An 18,838-nucleotide genomic window follows, 5' to 3' on the forward strand; every position below is an offset into this window, starting at 1 on the left:
AGATACCTTAGAACCTCTATATGTGGAACATTTTTGTGTTTGATCGTTGATGACTCATACACTCTAAACCTAAAATGGTTCTTCAACTGTCCCCATAGGAGAACCCTTTGAAAACCCCTTTTTGCTTCCAGGTATAACCCTTTTGTTTCCAGGTAGGACCCTTTCCACAGAGGGTTCTACATGGAACCCAAAAGGGTTCTACCTGTAACCAAAATAGGTTATCCTATTGGGACAGCCGAATAACCCTTTTGGAACACTTTTTTCTAAGAGCATATACAGTGGAAATATATATTTTTCCTCATGTGCATATAAATCATTTTCCAAAAGTTGACCTCACTTAAGAATGACTGTATTCCCTGCAAACTGTCAGAAACAACCAAATAATAAACCACTACATATACCCAACTAATTAGCTGATTCAAATGAAACTCAATGCAGGGCACACATGCTCATACCCCCCCCCCCCCCCCCCCCCACACACACACACACACAGCAATCCCTAATAACCCTGCAATGCATTAAAATATGAGAGTGGGAGTGTGTTGTGAATTACATCGAAAACCGAGGGAGTCGGCTACACTAGCGTTGGCGACTAATAATTACAGATCTGTACCTCTGTGGTGTTAATTAGGGGCATAAATCCTTCCATGATGCCTGAGTAATAATAGAAGCTGTCAGTTTAAGGGGCTGGGGTGCCCTTTTAGTTAACCTGCATCCTATGCATGCCAATGAGAGGGGTCTTCCCCAAAGTCTGCATGTCTCTGCACTAATGAAGATGTGACAGTACTGCTCCGTGACTAGCGGAAAGAAGGAGAAGAGAAGGCTTGTGGAATGTTAAAGAGAAGAGATAGAGGCTGAGTTGAGGAAAGGGAGAGTGGTGAGGGGGACTGAAAGGAAATGCCTGAGAGATGGTCGGACAGAAGTGTTGTAGTTCTTTTAGATGTACCATTTACCCCTATTGTACTCAAGCAGTCATTTACCCCTATTGTACTCAAGCATATAGACAATCCTCTCTTAGCCTCCACACACACAAACACACACACACACACACACACACACACACACACACACACACACACACACACACACACACACACACACCACACACACACACACACACACACACAACAAAAAGGAGTCACATATCACAGTGTCCCTGTTCTATGTTGCTTGTTTTCAGCGAGTTGAATGTTGCTGGCGTCCTGCCTATCCATTTCAAAGATAGAACAACATACGAACAAAACACAATTTTTTCGTTCAGAGAGTAGCTAGTAGGACTCACCAGAGAGCTGGTGTAGGAGGGGTCAGAAGTATCGTCCTGGAGGTAGCGCGACAGGCCGAAGTCAGACACTTTGCAGACCAGGTTGCTGTTGACCAGGATGTTGCGGGCGGCCAGGTCTCTATGGACGTAATTCATGTCAGAGAGGTACTTCATGCCCGCTGCGATGCCCCTCATCATGCCCACCAGCTGGATCACGGTGAACTGACCGTCGTTTTGCTGCAGGAGAGAAGAGATGGAGAGCGAGAGAAAGAAAGAGATAAATGAGGATCGTTAGTGTCATTATCATTGTTAGTATTGTAATCGCCACCATTTTCTCTTGCTACAGAGACAGGAGAAGACGATGGCCATATCAAAATAAACTAAATAGGACTGAAATTAAACTTTTAATTTGCAGGCCTTTCAGCTGAGATGTTGACAATAAACAAGCAATACTTCACTGATTCCTACACTATTTGACAGTATTAGGCATTGAGTTGTGTCGACCAGACACGGTTGTATTCGATTGCATGGTTCTATTTGATTGCAATGCAATTGATTTGACAACCGCAACGACATGACACTAACACAAGCACATTCTGCATGCTATACCACAGATTCTGTGTCATATTATATAAAGGCCATGCCTAGCCAAAATTGTCCTGACACGGAGAGAGTCTGTGCTGAAAATTCCCTTTGTGTCCTCTGGGATCTCGTTCCCAGATTAGAAAACCCTGCGGATGCATCTGTGACACCACAGCCAGGAAGTAAGGGCAAACTTTTGTACAAGGGTACAAGATCTGCCGTCAGACATATGTACAATGTTCCATACACACACAGTGTGACAAACAGCCTAACCTGCTACCTATCTGAGCGCGACCTACTTCTAGAAGACAGAATACTGGTTATTTCTGTGTCTGATTATGTGACTGAATCTTGAAGCCTTACGCTTAAAGTGGTTTGTTCTGTAGATTTGTACTTTTACGCTATCAGCTATCGACACAGTCCCAGACAGCCCTTGTCTTGCATCTCATCTCTTATTTTACATTAAAAGGAGGCGGTATTCTTTTTGATTCCCAAATTAGATTCTTCAAACACGATCCTATCAAAACTAGTTGTTAGAGGATGTAGTAAAAATTGTACGTCTTCCATCACTGTGGGTAACACATACACATGGAGGAGCTCTGTCCCCAAACTCCTTCCTAGTTCCTACCCGCGTTTCCAATCCTCAGAGGAGCTTTGAACCCGACACACACTAACAAATAAGAGGGTAGGGTAAGATCGATGGGAACACAAGTCAGATGTAGCGGCTAGCAAAGCTAACTTCAAAGGGTCCCTTTAAACCAGCAGTAGATCAAAGTGAAGAGGAAAACCAATCCATGAGCTGGAGGAAGAAGGGAAGGAGGGGGGAAAAAAGGGTTGAATATTGATTAAGCTGTACACTCGCTCGTTCCTTACCAGCTACAAAAGAGTGAGGGGATAGTTCATTAAGAGCTCGGGGCATGAGTGGAGAAATTAAATGAGGACATAAGTTGGCTATTTCAGGAAGTCGTCGATGAGGAGAAGATGGAATTGTGTTCGGTTCATTTTCAAATCTTCTGGAGTTACACAGAGGTCTCTATTTTTTGGCTGGTGTGAAGGAGGCGCAATGGCATTTTCCAGCCCTAACGGCAGGTTCAGCAATTTATCTGTCTAACAGTATGGACAAAAAAAAGATGTATACCCTCACTAACTGTAAGTCGCTCTGGATAAGAGCGTCTGCTAAATGACTAAAATGTAAAATGTAAATGTAACATCGGCTTGCTTGTGCTGAGGTGGTAGGGGTGGCAATATTTGAGGTGTGTCCTTAAACACAAGTGACAATTTCATGCAGCACTAAAGGAAAGTTTTAAGACCCACAAAAAGCAGGTCTTAACAGTAACGCAGTTGATAATGGCATGGGTTTTGAGAGCGGAAGCGCAGCCTATCCAGCCATGGGAAGAGAGATGTGGCTTTTGTGCTGGTGAATCTCGTATTTAGAAACATTTAAAAAACGACTGGTTTCCCCCCCATTTCATTTAATTTGATAAAAAACCAAACATAGTCTACCCTCCCCTAAATCAAGGCTGGTTTAGCAGTTTCACATAGGTGTGACTTTTTATGCTGTCCATTATCCAAGTAGCCTATGAATGAAGGGGTCTACTGAGAGTTATACTGGTGCTACCGAGAGCTACTAAGAATCTACTGGTTTACTGAGAGTGCTTTTAAATATTTTGAAGGTTTTTGCCCTCATGCTTTTTCATTATTCACATACCTGCATACTTAATTTCACTTGTTTGAGTACGCTGTTCATCCCCGTTTTCAAAGAGCGCCCCTCGTCCGATTACCAAAGACATGCTCCTCCAAACTATTCAATCCTCCTATAATACCATATCAACGGCAGATTTGTTGAGAATCTGCCTCGCACATACTGTAGGCAACGATACAATTGACAGGAGCCTAGTATTTTGTAATGACGTGTGAATGTTATGCGTAAAGACATTTAGGCCTACATGAACACAGTGCCATGGAACGAGAGAAGCGATTTATGATATCATGCTTCTGACCCCATCCTATTTAGAAATATTGTTGTTGTTTTAAGAAACAGATTGCTTGTTTTCCGTTTTATATCAAGCCCTCCATAGGCTGCCCTTACCCTAGGCCTAGGCTACTAAGGCTGGTTCGACAGCAATGCGTCGTCTTTTTTTATCCTGGCCTTGCAATGTAGTCTATACATAAAAGGTGTTTAAATGGTCTATTTGTCAGAGTGTCTGAATTTAAACTATACTGCACATCCTAAATCATACACAGATATGCCTACCTGCATTCCTGTATGAAAAACATTCTCACACACCCTCAGACCTATAGCGCTACCGCCAGCACTTAGATCACGGTTCCCCAACTGGAGGCCCGTGGGTGGTTTTATTTGACCCCCCAAGTTTTCTGTGGAATTTTCATTGTTGGACATAAATGACTGTAAAAACACCAGGAAATCAGCTCTAAGTGATTTTAATTTAAGAAATCTGTTCCCAATTATTCCCACGCATAATAGAGAGACACGTGATCATATACACCTGTAAGCAAGGTTTGAAATGATTATGTTTTAGTCAAACATATCTGTTTAAGCTTCTTGCGGTGAATTTGCAGTCTATAAATTATTTGTCATTATGTTCCGGCCCCCCTACAATCCACTCCAGAAAAGATAATCCCGCAGCTGAATCTAGTTGATGTCCCTGGCTTAGATTTACCATTGCGTTAGGTTAGTTAATATAAAGCTCAGTGTGCTCTAATCCTAAACCCTATTCTGGGTTGCAGAACTCTACAGTACATTGCCGTGGTCCATGAACTGATATTCTGTGTCCTTGTATGTTTATTGCAGTCACAAATATTCTGCATTATATATCATCAGCTCTAACTCATATGCGTTTTGTCAATCCACAAACAAGCTGCAATGCACCAGTGCAGTCTTAGTGCAACATATATTATCATATATGTGAATAGCCAATAATGTAAATAAACTATTACCACAGTAGAACATTTACTATAAGATACTATAAAAAAGAGATGGTAAACTGTGTTAACAAATTATTAATAAAGCATAGTGGACTGAAAACCGTCCATATTCATAAAGTGCCTTTTAAATCATAATGAATAAGATTACATGTACAGGTCTCCTACTCTAAGATCCTTGATACATATATGCTGTATAACTCACCCTCAGGAAGGAATCAAGGGCCCCGTTCTCCATAAACTCTGTGACGATCATGACTGGCCGACTCTTGGTGACCACGCCCTCAAGCCTGATGATGTTGGGGTGGTCGAACTGTCCCATGATTGACGCCTCGGACAGGAAGTCCCGCCTCTGCTTCTCCACGTGTCCTGCCTTCAGGGTCTTAATGGCCACGTAGATCTCCCTCTTGCCTGGGAGCTTCAGACGTCCCTTGTACACCTCACCAAACTCACCTGGGGGAGAGAGTGTGTGGTTATAGCGCTAGATCAACAGTCTAGAGAGATCAAGTCAACATTAGACCTTGAGATTTCGGTAAATAGGAATCGATTCGATTGCGCTAATAAAATACCTTAAATCTGGCTAACGTGCATGTTGGACCAGAGGTCACAAGCAGTGTTTTCAATAATCTAAACTACACTACATGACCAAAAGTATGTGGACACCTGCTCGTCGAACATCTCAATCCAAAATCATGGGCATTAATATGGAGTTGGTCCTCCCTTTGCTGCTATAACAGCCTCCACTCTATTGGGAAGGCTTTCCACTAGATGTTGGAACATTGCTGCGGGGACTTGCTTCCATTAAGCCACAAGAGCATTAGTGAGGTCGGGCACTGATGTTGGGCGATTAGGCCTGGCTCGCAGTCAGCGTTCCAATTCATCCCAAAGGTGTTCGATGGGGTTGAGGTCAGGGCTCTGTGCAGGCCAGTCAAGTTCTTCCACACCGATCTCGAACAAACCATTTCTGTATGGACCTCGCTTTGTGCACGGGGGCATTGTAATGCTGAAACAGGAAAGGGCCCCTCAAAACTGTTGCCACAAAGTTGGAAGCACAGAATCGTCTAGAATGTCATAGTATGCTGTAGCATAAATATTTCCTTTCACTGGAACTAAGGGGCCTAGCCCGAACCATGATAAACAGCCCCAGACTATTATTCCTCCTCCATCAAACTTTACAGTTGACACTATGCATTGGGGCAGGTAGCGTTCTCATGTGATCCGCCAAACCCAGATTTGTCCGTCGGACTGCCAGATGGTGAAGCGTGATTCATCACTCCAGAGAACGTGTTTCCACCGCTCCAGAGTCCAATGGCGGCAAGCTTTACACCACCCCTGCCAACGCTTGGCATTGCGTATGGTGAACTTAGGCTTGTGTGCGGCTGCTTGGCCATGGAAACCCATTTCATGAAGCTCCCGACGAACAGTTATTGTGCTGACGTTGCTTCCTGAGACAGTTTGGAACTCGGTAGTGAGTGTGCAACTGAGGACTGACGATTTTTACGCGCTACGTGCTTCAGCACTTGGCAGTTCCGTTCTGTGAGCTTGTGTGGCCTATCACTTCGCAGCTGAGCCGTTGTTGCTCCTAGACATTTCCACTTCACAATAACAGCAATTACAGTTGACCGGGGCAGCTCTAGCAGGGCAGAAATTTGACAGAAAGGTGGCATCCTATGACGGTGCCACGTTGAAAGTCACTGAGCTCTTCAGTAAGGCCATTCTACTGCCAATGTTTGTCTATGGAGATTGCATGGTTGTGTGCTTGATTTTATACACCTGTCAGCAATGGGTGTGGCTGAAATAGCCGAATCCACTAATTTGTCCACATACTTTTGTATATATAGTGTAATTGTTGTATTTATGATACTGATCAACAGTGGGGCTATCTTGTTCCACAGCAGCTCAGAATCTGGGCAGGAAATTCATCAATAGAAACTAAATGAGTAACAACCCAACACATTCACAGTAAATATCTACTATTTCCATTCCTTGATTACTCATCATCCACCAGGCATCCCGTGGAGATCCCACACCACGAATAAACAAAAAACAAAAAATCTGTAATTAGCAAACCCCATCCCGCTATCCTTCCCCTCCTCCATCTCCCCCTATCCTTCCCTCATACGGTGTTTCCGATCATGCAGTGTGTCCCAGCCAGACCCTGGGAGTCTATTCCAGTCCTTGTCTCATTAGCCTGCATGGTGTTATTTTAGCCTCCGTATGAATCAACACACATCAACATGTCCTCCATACAGTCAACAAGGTCTGGCCTGGCTTACCGAGGGAGGACCTGTCCCGAGAGATAGAGAGAGCTTGGTACAGGGACTGGGATGCTATTGGCTAAAGCTATTTCTGGTGCTATCTAGCTAGGGGACAGCAGCTGACCTACAGTATATGCTACTAGTGCATCACAGGGCACATCACAAGCGAGCATGTCAAATGCCTGCAATGTAACATGGGTAAGGAGGTTGGAAGAGGTCAGTGGCAATATACTGTACATTTACATACATAAATAAATATTGACACACATAGATATCCCACACACAACTGCACCCCCCTCTCCACACTCCCCTACCCACCCACTCACTCACACACACACACATTCATCCACATTTACCTGCACCAATGACCTCTTCGATCTTTACGGTGGACACGTCGATCTCCTTGGCGAACTCCCGGACGGCCTCGTTGGGGTCCTCGTAGGTAAAGGGGTCGATGTAGATCTTCATCCCCGGAGAGCCTGAGAAGTGGGTCGGGCAGCCCAGTGGGGAGGGGCAGTTAGACATGTCGGCTCTCAGGGAGAGTTCTAGAACCAATCAGAGTGGCTAGTGAACAATCCAGAATAGAGTACAGGCTTTGTACATGGAGGGTGTTTTTGGTGGTGAAATGGGAAATGGAGGAACATTGAAGTATGTCCATATGTCCACACAGTATGTGATATGTTGATATGCACATGATGCATACGACAGCAATGAACAAAAAAGTACAACCTCTCAAAAGGTTAAAATGCATTAGTAAACTGAATGATGTTTCCAGGAATCTGTCATTGGGTGGAGGCGAACAAGCAAGCATGTGTGAATGGACTTGAATTACATTACAAGTCCATTAAGGCTATACTGTTTGCTCCTTATATAAGTGAGAGAGATAGAGAGACAGAGAAACAGAGAGACGCACACAGACAAATCGAGAGAGAGAAAGCGAGAGACCAATTTTTTCTTTCCTCTCCCTCACTCTCTTCCTCTCTGCCCTTTGATAGCGGAGGAACCAATTTCCCCACCGCCTCTCCCCATAGGAGCTCATAAACTGATAAAACCGCCTTGCTGTCAAGCGGCTCAGATAGGTGAGTACAGTTCACTGTCTGGGGATGTCTGGGAATGGAGGAACACTTGGCTTGGGGGGGGGGGGGGGGGGGGTAGTGAGAATCATTTTCAAAACATGCAATGACAATACAGAATATGTGTCTGAAATGCCAACCTATCCACTATATCTTGCACTACATTTGACTAGAGCCACATGGGACAGCCACATACTACGGCTCTGGTCAAAAGTGGTGCACTATATAGGGAATATGGTGTCATTTGAGATGCTGCTAAAGACAGACCCCAAACTACATCCCAACACTTCAGAGAGCTGATTCTCCCAAAGACATTGATTGACACTCAGACTGGTTTTGCAATAATGCCAACCATGATTGAAATAAACCCATCTTCTCCTCATGAACCTCATTCATCTACATGACATGCAGCACATAGGCTTAGCAGAGTCTCAAGTGGCTGAGGACTGGCTGAGAGGGACAGGATCTAGTCAAGGAGGGGATCAAGGTACTTTACCTATAGCTCTTGGCTGGAAGCCCTGTCTTGTTATTACACTCATTACCTTGAACCCTGCCTCTGTGAAATTGCTTATTAGGGACTCCATAGAGATTGGATTACAGATAATCAATGAGAGGGTTTAGAGCTCTGCATTCTATAATGACGTTCTGGACATGTGTGTGGCTGAAATGAGGGCAGTAATACTGATAGACACAGCTCAGGAATCTGAGGCCTGGTAGACACACAAGCAAATAGGTATGCACACACGTATACACCACAGATGGTTGGTGGCACCTTAATTGGGGAGGACGGGTTTGTGGTAATGGCTGGAGTGGAATGAGTGGAATGCTATCAAATTTCCATGTGTATGATGGCATTCCATTCGCTACGTTCCAGCCCTTATTATGAGGCGGGGTCCCCTCAGCAGCCTCCACTGGTATACACATGCGAACATATGCACGCGCATACCGCACGCTCGCACGCACACACAAACTTGCATTCATTGCCTTTTTCCATATTCCACAGACCCGAGCCCACTTTCATGTATAAGTTAATTAGCAAACCGCTTATCTCCTCTCTCTCTCTGGTAAAGCCCTGTTAAACTCGGACAGATGAAAAATAGATCCAAGCCTTAATATTACATGGCTCCTTGATCTGTGCGTGCGGGCCAAAGTGCATCCAAACCTCCAGGTTTATTTTTACCCAGTTATAAAACAAGGCCCATTGGGAGAGAGGGAGATAGAGAGAGTGAGAGAAAGAGAGAAAGTGCACCTAAACTAATCTACTTCATAGCTCCATAATGTACACTCGCTACAGGCAACACATATAAACTCATATTCCGTCTTGCGTTCTCCTCATTACAAGTTCAGTTCTGTCCATAAACACAGTTAATTAGCCGGCGTCTGATGTCAGAAAATCATTCATCAGACACACACTGCGACTTATTAAGGCAGAAATCATAGAGAGAAAATCCACAACAGTCTGCACGTCATAAGGGATCAACTCGCCGCTGGCCTGGATCGTAAATGGAAATCTAACTCCATCAAGCATGCAATTACCTTCTTAGTGAAATATATACGGCAGTTCGTCAAAGAATCTGTCATTTCCGTGTTGGTTTTCCAATGATAGACTTTGCTGTCAGAAGAGTCTGGGCCCTTGTCACCCAGTGACTATGTGAGATGGTGGGTATACAGTCAGCTGTCTATCTATTCATGCACAGACCAGATGCTGGAGTACAAACAACAGTAGCGGAGACAACTCGTTGATGGATAAGGTAAAAATGTGCATGTTTGTGTGTTTGTGTATGTGTGGGTGTATGCATGTGGGTGACATATGGATAAATGCGTATGGATGTATGTGGGAATGTTTCGTGTAGCTCAGTTGGTAGAGCATGGCGCTTGCAACGCCAGGGTTGTGGGTTCGATTCCCACGGGGGGCCAGTATGAAAAAAAATTATGCACTCACTAACTTTAAGTCGCTCTGGATAAGAGCATCTGCTAAATGACACCAACAAAAAAAAAAATTGTACTAAATATGTATTGCGTGGGAGTTTGTGAATGTCAGTGAATGCGTGCTGATAAATGGTGACAGGTGCTCGTGGTGTATGTGGGCGTGCATGCGTGTGTGAGTGTGTGTGTGCCGTAGGCCTACATATATGGAGGCAAGCAGATGTGTGTGTGTGAAGCCTGTGGAAGTGTGTGGGTGTGTGTAATGTTTATGGATGGCTGTTGATAACTACTTTGTGCCTCTTGAGTACACAGTAGTGTGTGGATGAACAGCACTGGAATATTTACCTATCCAGCCAAGCGAGAGTTGATGTCAAAAGAGAGAGGGAGGGAGGGTAAGCTGAATGTGTGCCATCTCCTTCTTGCCTTTTCCACCTCTCTCCTCATTTCCCTCTCTCTTCCTCTTTTTGACTCCCTCACATCTCCCTCTTTCCCTCTCTGCTCTCTCCTCATTTCCCTCTCTCTTCCTCTTTCTGACTCCCTCACATCTCCCTCTTTCCCTCTCTGCTCTCGCCTTCTTTTCCCCTATCCTCCACTCACAGTGTCGCTCCTCTCCCCACTTCTTCCTCCTCTCTACCTCTCTCTCTCCCCCCCCCCTTTAATCTCCCTCCATCTGGGTCTCAATTCACCAGATCCACTGGGACTCTGCGTGCTAACATTTGTAGTCTTTAAGCACTGACACCCATTACCATACTATTGCCATTCACTGACACCCTGCTGCCACTCACCAGGCCTGGGCATAGGGATAGAGCCAGTCTGGTAGCCTGCCAACTAGGGTTTGTGTGTGTTTGGGGGTATTCGTGTGTGTGTTTGTGTGGGTGGGTGCATGCGTGCATGCATGAAGAGTCAAGGTGACACGGAGAGAGGATGTTGTGTAGCCCCCATAACGTCAATACTGACAACATGTTGGTTCACTCACTACAGCTACAGACCTCTAGTTTTTCAGGTTCATTATTTGTCATTCTGCACCTCTTTAAAGGGATAGTTCTGCGATTTTACACATTTAGTCAAATCCTGATAGATTAATTTGTATTCGTGACAAATCCCCAAACTATCCCTTTAATGTTTTAGGGTTTGCATGTTAATTTCCCACACACTGCACCAGGCATCAACAGCTTTAGACTCCATTCCCAACAGCCAGGGTAAAAACCAGAAACACTGTTTTCGGATTACAATAAAAAATAATCAAAGTGCCGTTGTTTCTTCCAAAGTGGCTATTTTTCTTCCAATTAACAGTAATTACAAAAACATCAGTCAAATCAGGAAGAGAAAAGATTGGACACAAGCTATTCCTAAGTATTAGTATTAGTTAGCGGGAGAGAGTGGAGGGAACAAACACAATATGAATAGGAACACTTTTCGCTTTTCCCCCCTCCACTCCAAACTGTTCAATTGATGATTAGTGCTGTAACCGCTGTTAGCGTCTCTCTCACATCTTTTGTTTATTTCTCCACTTATGTTAATTGCATTCACTTGCCCTAAGATAGCCTCTGACAGAACCAAATCTGACTCCTCTGAGAGTTTGACTGGGGGAGGAAAAAGGAGCAGCCATTTTATATCCCCCGCTCTCTGGCTCTTTAATGAGCTCTGAGCTGCGGCTGCTTTAACCGTGACAAAACCGAGCCGCGTAGCAAAGATTTCTGTGTCAGTCTCGACAAAACTCTATTCCCTTGAGTGAGCCCTCTTTTAGACAGCTAGGTCGGCCTTCCGACAGGCTCGGTTTTGCCTGGCGTGCTGTTTCTCATGCATGCCTTGCTCTGAGGCAACTTTACAGTGTCAATCAACAGTCAAAGCGTGATAGGACCCTGGCTCAATCATGGTTAGATTACACAACAGCCCAGATGCGTGTCAGTTAATGTTACTTAGAGCTTGAAAGGGATGACTTTTTGCCCTCTATGTTGGATCAGGAAGGGGTGTCATTACCATCAATGCTAGAACATGGAGGGGTTGTTTTGCCCTCAATGTGGACAGTGGTCGATAGACCCGTGTGGTGTCAATCACGGTTACAACCCTGAAAGATGAGTGTCAGTCAATGTCATTTAGTAAGTGGAAAGACTGTTTTTGCCCAGAATATCAGAACATTAACAGACGTGTTTTGTCCGGCATGGTGCTGCAGTAGTGAACTCACCTCTTCCTGTGCTGTAATGCTGTAACTTATCGCTGTACACCGCTTCCTTGGTGTACACCCGTTTCCTGAACGAGAAATAGAGATAGAAAAGTTCCCGAAAAGACAGGATAAATGGAGGAGCAAAGAGTAATCATTACATCTGTGAATCAGTGGCTAAGGGTTAGCGGTAGCTGCACCGCCCCAATTGAAGTCTGATGAGAATGAGCTGGTTTTTAATTAGAGATGTGATAGCATCTCTTTAGCTTTTCATCTGTTTTCCTCCATCTCTCCTCTGCTCCCTCCGTCATCAAAGACGTTGTCGTGTCTGATGGTCGCTTTGCTACTAGTGACACATGGCGCTGCTGCAAATTCTAAATTCAACTTTCATTTTTCTAAAGAGAGAGGAAAGGGGCAGGTAGTGATGTGTTGTAACAAACTGGATGAAATTGCCTTCAGTCAGTTAACTCAGATCAATGCAGCGTGAACCCTTTGGTGCACTGTAAAATTGATAATTAATAGAGAAGCATACTAATACAGATATGGAACTTTTTTTTCATTTTAACTTATTTTACCTCCTGCTGGCTAAGTGTGTGTGTGTGTGTGACATACCTGGTGGACCTATTGTAATGTCTCTGTGTATACCCTTTGTCTGTGATGCGGTTTGGTGGTAGGTGAGGCAGACCTGTTGGACATGTCTTTGTGTGTGTAAGGTGTGTGTGTGTGTGTGTAAGGTGTGTGTGTGTTAGGTACAACTGTTGGACATGTCTAACATAAACACTGCCAAGATGGCCATGTTGACTGTACAGTACCTGCTGCAGACGATGGAGATGGCCACTAGAGAGACGATGAACACCACTCCTGCTGCAGCCGACCCTGCGATCAGAGGAAGCTGCTCTCTCAACTCGGACTTATAGTCATCTACAGACAGCGAGAGGGGAGGGGAGAGAGAGAGAGAGAAAGAGAGAAAGACGGAGAAAGGGAGAGAGAGAGGTAGAAAGAGATAGAGAGGTAAAAAATAGAGAGAGAGAGAAACCGAGGGGGGGGGGGGGGGGGGGGGGTATAGTGTAAAGACAGGCAGAGAAGAGTGTGAAAAGGGGACAGAGAGAGGAGGTGGTGTGAGGGGTATGGAGAGAATGTAAAGAAACAAGAAAAGGGGAGGGACCAGAAAGAACAGGATGGTTAGTCCAGGTGAGGAGAAAGAGAACACAAACACACCCCTCCGTATTTATTTGGACAGTGAAGCTAATGACACAATACATTATTTACCATTCATTTCTATTTTGCACAACTTAATCCGAAACACAACCAAAATAAACTGCAAATGCATCCAATAAGTTTGTAGAGTCACAAGCTGGATGTAGCCATTGCGTGCTAGGAATATGGGACTTTAGACTATAAGTGAATTTGTCCAAATACTTATGAAACCTTCAAATGGGGGGACTAGATACATAAAGTGCTTCCATTTCCAAATAGTAAAACAGATATGTATGAAAATACCCTCAAATAAAAGGTGTCATTCTGTATATAAAACATTTTATCTCAAATCCAAAATGCTGGAGTATAGACGAGTTAGCTGACAATGTCATGAAAACGATGCACTCACGTCGATGAGGCAGAAGTCTGTGTGTTGTTATTATTCTGGACAGTCAGATAGCTAGCAACAATGACAAGAAGCTGCCATGTGGGGAATCGTCAGTGGCTTGTTTCAGCTTGTTGTATCTTGTTCTTGATACCATGTCTTGTTTTGAGGTGTTTTGATTCTTCTCACGTCTATGCTAATATGGCTAAAATTCGCTACCTAGCTAACCAACCAACAACTGTAACAATTACATTTACATTTTGCAGACGCTCTTTTCCAGAGCGACTTACATGAGCAATTAGGGTTAAGTGCCTTGCTCAAGGGCACATCAACAGATTTTTCACCTAGTCGGCTCGGGGATTAGAACCAGCGACCTTTCGGTTACTGGCACAACACTCTTAACCACTAAGCTACCTGCCACCCCAAACAATGTATTTGAGAGACAACAAGTGCTCAGTGTGCAAATATATTTATGTTTTCAATAAATATAGTTTACATGTTGTCAACTATCCTTTGATTCTAAGTCAACCCCGACTATTTTGCTCCACCTTTGTGTACTCATCGGTTTTGTTGCTTAACAACCCACCCGTCTATAGAGCCAAATTAAACATTTTAGCTTCACTGTCCAAGCAAATACGGAGGGGAGTATAGGTGCCTCAGCTCTGAGATGTTGAGTGCAACACATTTAGCTTCACCATGGTTTGGTAACAGCCTATACAGTGGGGAAAAAAAGTATTTAGTCAGCCACCAATTGTGCAAGTTCTCCCACTTAAAAAGATGAGAGAGGCCTGTAATTTTCATCATAGGTACACGTCAACTATGACAGACAAAATGAGAAAAAAATATCCAGAAAATCACATTGTAGGATTTTTAATGAATTTATTTGCAAATTATGGTGGAAAACAAGTATTTGGTCAATAACAAAAGTTACTCAATACTTTGTTATATACCCTTTGTTGGCAATGACACAGGTCAAATGTTTTCTGTAAGTCTTCACAAGGTTTTCACACACTGTTGCTGGTATTTTGGCCCATTCCTCCATGCAGATCTCCTCTAGAGCAGTGATGTTTTGGGGCTGTCGCTGGGCAACACGGACTTTCAACTCCCTCCAAAGATTTTCTATGGGGTTGAGATCTGGAGACTGGCTAGGCCACTCCAGGACCTTGAAATGCTTCTTACGAAGCCACTCCTTCATTGCCCGGGCGGTGTGTTTGGGATCATTGTCATGCTGAAAGACCCAGCCACGTTTCATCTTCAATGCCCTTGCTGATGGAAGGAGGTTTTCACTCAAAATCTCACGATACATGGCCCCATTCATTCTTTCCTTTACACGGATCAGTCGTCCTGGTCCCTTTGCAGAAAAACAGCCCCAAAGCATGATGTTTCCACCCCCATGCTTCACAGTAGGTATGGTGTTCTTTGGATGCAACTCAGCATTCTTTGTCCTCCAAACACGACGAGTTGAGTTTTTACCAAAAAGTTCTATTTTGGTTTCATTTGACCATATGACATTCTCCCAATCCTCTTCTGGATCATCCAAATGCACTCTAGCAATCTTCAGACGGGCCTGGACATGTACTGGCTTAAGCAGGGGGACACGTCTGGCACTGCAGGATTTGAGTCCCTGGCGGCGTAGTGTGTTACTGATGGTAGGCTTTGTTACTTTGGTCCCAGCTCTCTGCAGGTCATTCACTAGGTCCCCCCGTGTGGTTCTGGGATTTTTGCTCACCGGTCTTGTGATCATTTTGACCCCACGGGGTGAGATCTTGCGTGGAGCCCCAGATCGAGGGAGATTATCTGTGGTCTTGTATGTCTTCCATTTCCTAATAATTGCTCCCACAGTTGATTTCTTCAAACCAAGCTGCTTACCTATTGCAGATTCAGTCTTCCCAGCCTGGTGCAGGTCTACAATTTTGTTTCTGGTGTCCTTTGACAGCTCTTTGGTCTTGGCCATAGTGGAGTTTGGAGTGTGACTGTTTGAGGTTGTGGACAGGTGTCTTTTATACTGATAACAAGTTCAAACAGGTGCCATTAATACAGGTAACGAGTGGAGGACAGAGGAGCCTCTTAAAGAAGAAGTTACAGGTCTGTGAGAGCCATAAATCTTGCTTGTTTGTAGGTGACCAAATACTTATTTTCAACCATAATTTGCAAATAAATTCATTAAAAATCCTACAATGTGATTTTCTGGAGAAAAAAAATCTCATTTTGTCTGTCATAGTTGACGTGTACCTATGATGAAAATTACAGGCCTCTCTCATCTTTTTAAGTGGGAGAACTTGCACAATTGGTGGCTGAATAAATACTTTTTTCCCCCACTGTACCACAGGTCTCATCAACAATCTCTCAAGCCCACGTGCTAGTGACTAGCCAGCTAATCTTTATATTTCAAGTTTAGCCAACTTGGATCTATTTGCTAGCTAACAAGGTTGAACAGTTGAATTGTTATGAACACACCCCTTTGTCCGTCTCCAACTGTTTTAAAAAGATGTTAGCCTGTCCTCTTTGTTCAGATATTGAAATCAAGTGGCCTACCTTATTTCTCAGAATGAGAACAAGTTGCCAATTCCTTATATAATTGTGTTTTACGCTTACAGAACATTTATAAACAGACTAGACAGCTAGTATAACAGTCTTTGGCTAAAATGCTGCTAGAGGTACCCCAATACCGTGCGCGACAAACTGAGCATTCATTTTCCAGAATCAATGTTCATTGATTCTCTCGTTTTAGTAGTGTCTGCTCTGCGCGCAATTTGAGTAGTTGATATATAAAAAGGGTATTGTTAGAAAAGTTTAAATCTCCTCTATTACAGTAAAATTATGTCTTAATGTGTTTCGGTCTCCATATGACCAATTCTGTTGGACCAAACCTCAAATGCAAATAGCGAGTTGAAACCGTGATCTCTCAACTTTGTTGGCGTGAGATTAAGGGGGAGGGGCTTGGTGTGTGTGTGTGTGTGTGTGTGTGTGTGTGTGTGTGTGTGTAAACCATAGAGGAAGACGCGAAGCGAGAGGCTTCATTCTTGTAAAATCTGTCCAAAATAAACCCAATGCATTTCTATGGGCTTATTTTGGACCTAAGCTTGTCGCCTGCCTTCCTGTCTTTGGTACAACGACGCCCATTGTTATGGTAGAGACGTGCATCTCGTTATTATATACAGATCTCTGGTGTAAATGAGAAGGTGAACACAGCACAGAAGGAGCGAAGGAGACGAGACCAAAAATATAAAATGAGAACAAGCGGACATAAACACTCATAAAAACGAAAAATAACAAAACCTTGATTCTTGCGATACAGGCATTTGGAATATCACGCAAAAACATACATTCAAATTAATCTAATTAATTCGATATATCGCCCTGCCCTACAGTCAGGTATCATCACCTGGCTGTAGAGAACTAGTCTCTATGATAGGCCAATCAGCTCCTCCTCATTGCACCTGTCAATCAAATGACTGAGTGAGTGGGGTGAGGGTGGGGGGTAATGAGACAACTGTGGGAGGCGTGTGACAATGTGATGACAGACAGATATGAGGAATTGTTGACTGTGAGAGGAGAGGTTGTGGGAGAGAAGAGGAAAAAGAAAAGACTCAGAGAGAAGGATGGAGGAGGGCAGGAGGTGGATAGACAGTGAAGAAGGTGATGAGACAAGTGGAGGGTGGGGTGAGACAAGTGGAGGGTGGGGTGACACGGGTAGTGCAGGTGAGAGGAGGGGGACATGGGGAGGACAGGGGATGAAGACACTGTAGAGGGTGAGGAACTTAGTCTACCAGTCTGACAGGTGTCTTATCAACAAGCTCTCACAGTCTCACTTCAGAATCTGACGTTTGTCTTTAAACGTCAAACATCAAAGGTTAAATTTAGGCATTCATTCCGAATGGTGGGGTTAAGGTTTGGGATAGGGTTAAAACAAAAAAATAAAAAGTACTAGGATTGAACACGTGACCCTCGGAGCCGGAGCTTGTGGCTTACGCCCATCCGCCATCCCCGCCCACAACGCCCTAGCAAACCGCAAGCCTACTTGATGGTAATAGCCCTCACGGTTGGCCCTAGTTGCCGTTTTTTAAGCATTCTACCGAGGTCCTGGGTACCTGGAAAGATGTCGAATTTCGCCTTGGATCTTGAGCGACCTGGCTGGTACACTATATATATATAAAAGTATGTGGACACCCCTTCAAATTAGTGGATTTGGCTACTTCAGCCACACCCGTTGCTGACAGGTGTATAAAATCGAGCACACAGCCATGCGATCACCATAGACAAACATTGGCAGTAGAATGGCCTTGCTGAAGAGCTCAGTGACTTTCAACGCGGCACCGTCATAGGATGCCACCTTTCCAGCAAGTCAGTTCGTCAAATTTCTGCCCTGCTAGATCTGCCCCGGTCAACTGTAAGTGCTGTTATTGTGAAGTGGAAAAGTCTAGGAGCAACAACGGCTCAGTCGCGAAGTGGTAGGTCACACAAGCTCACAGAACGGGACCGCCGAGTGCTGAAGCACGTAGCGCGTAAAAATATTCTGTCCTCGTTGCAACACTCACTACCGAGTTCAAACTGCCTATGGAAGCAACGTCAGCACAAGAACTGTTCGTCGAGAGCTTCAATGGGTTTCCATGGCTGAGCAGCCGCACACAAACCTAAGATCACCATGCTCTATGCCAAGCGTCGGCTGGAGTTGTGTAAAGCTCGCCGCCATTGGACTGGAGCAGTGGAAATGCGCTCTCTGGAGTGATGAATCACGCTTTACCATCTGGCAATCCGACTGACAAATCTGGGTTTGGCGGACGCCAGGAGAACGCTACCTGCCCGAATGCATAATGCCAACTGTAAACTTTGTTGGATGGGGAATAATAGTCTGGGGCTGTTTTTCATTGTTCGGGCTAGGTCCCTTAGTTCCAGTGAAGGGAAATCTTAACGCAAGAGCATACAATGACATTCTATACGATTCTGTGCTTCCAACTTTCCTGTTTTAGCATGACAATGCCCCTGTGCACAAAGCGAGGTCCATACAGAAATTGTTTGTTGGGCCTCCTGAGTGGCGCAGCGGTCTAAGGC

General features: G+C 44.4%; 1 protein-coding gene across 1 annotated transcript in view; it reads right to left on the bottom strand.

The window, feature by feature from the left end:
• Positions 1–18,838, bottom strand: part of LOC311099071 (ephrin type-B receptor 1) — a gene marked incomplete at both ends in the record, with an annotated part of 313,995 nt that overhangs the window by 30,900 nt on the left and 264,257 nt on the right. The window contains 5 exons of the mRNA XM_084139687.1: positions 1,283–1,498; positions 4,992–5,239; positions 7,401–7,523; positions 12,229–12,293; positions 13,017–13,125. Of these exons, the coding sequence (XP_083995813.1) occupies positions 1,283–1,498; positions 4,992–5,239; positions 7,401–7,523; positions 12,229–12,293; positions 13,017–13,125 (761 nt within the window). The remainder of the gene's footprint in view (positions 1–1,282; positions 1,499–4,991; positions 5,240–7,400; positions 7,524–12,228; positions 12,294–13,016; positions 13,126–18,838) is intronic.

The sequence above is a fragment of the Coregonus lavaretus genome (genome assembly GCF_964263955.1).
Source record: "Coregonus lavaretus genome assembly, chromosome: 23".
NCBI lineage: Eukaryota > Metazoa > Chordata > Actinopteri > Salmoniformes > Salmonidae > Coregonus > Coregonus lavaretus.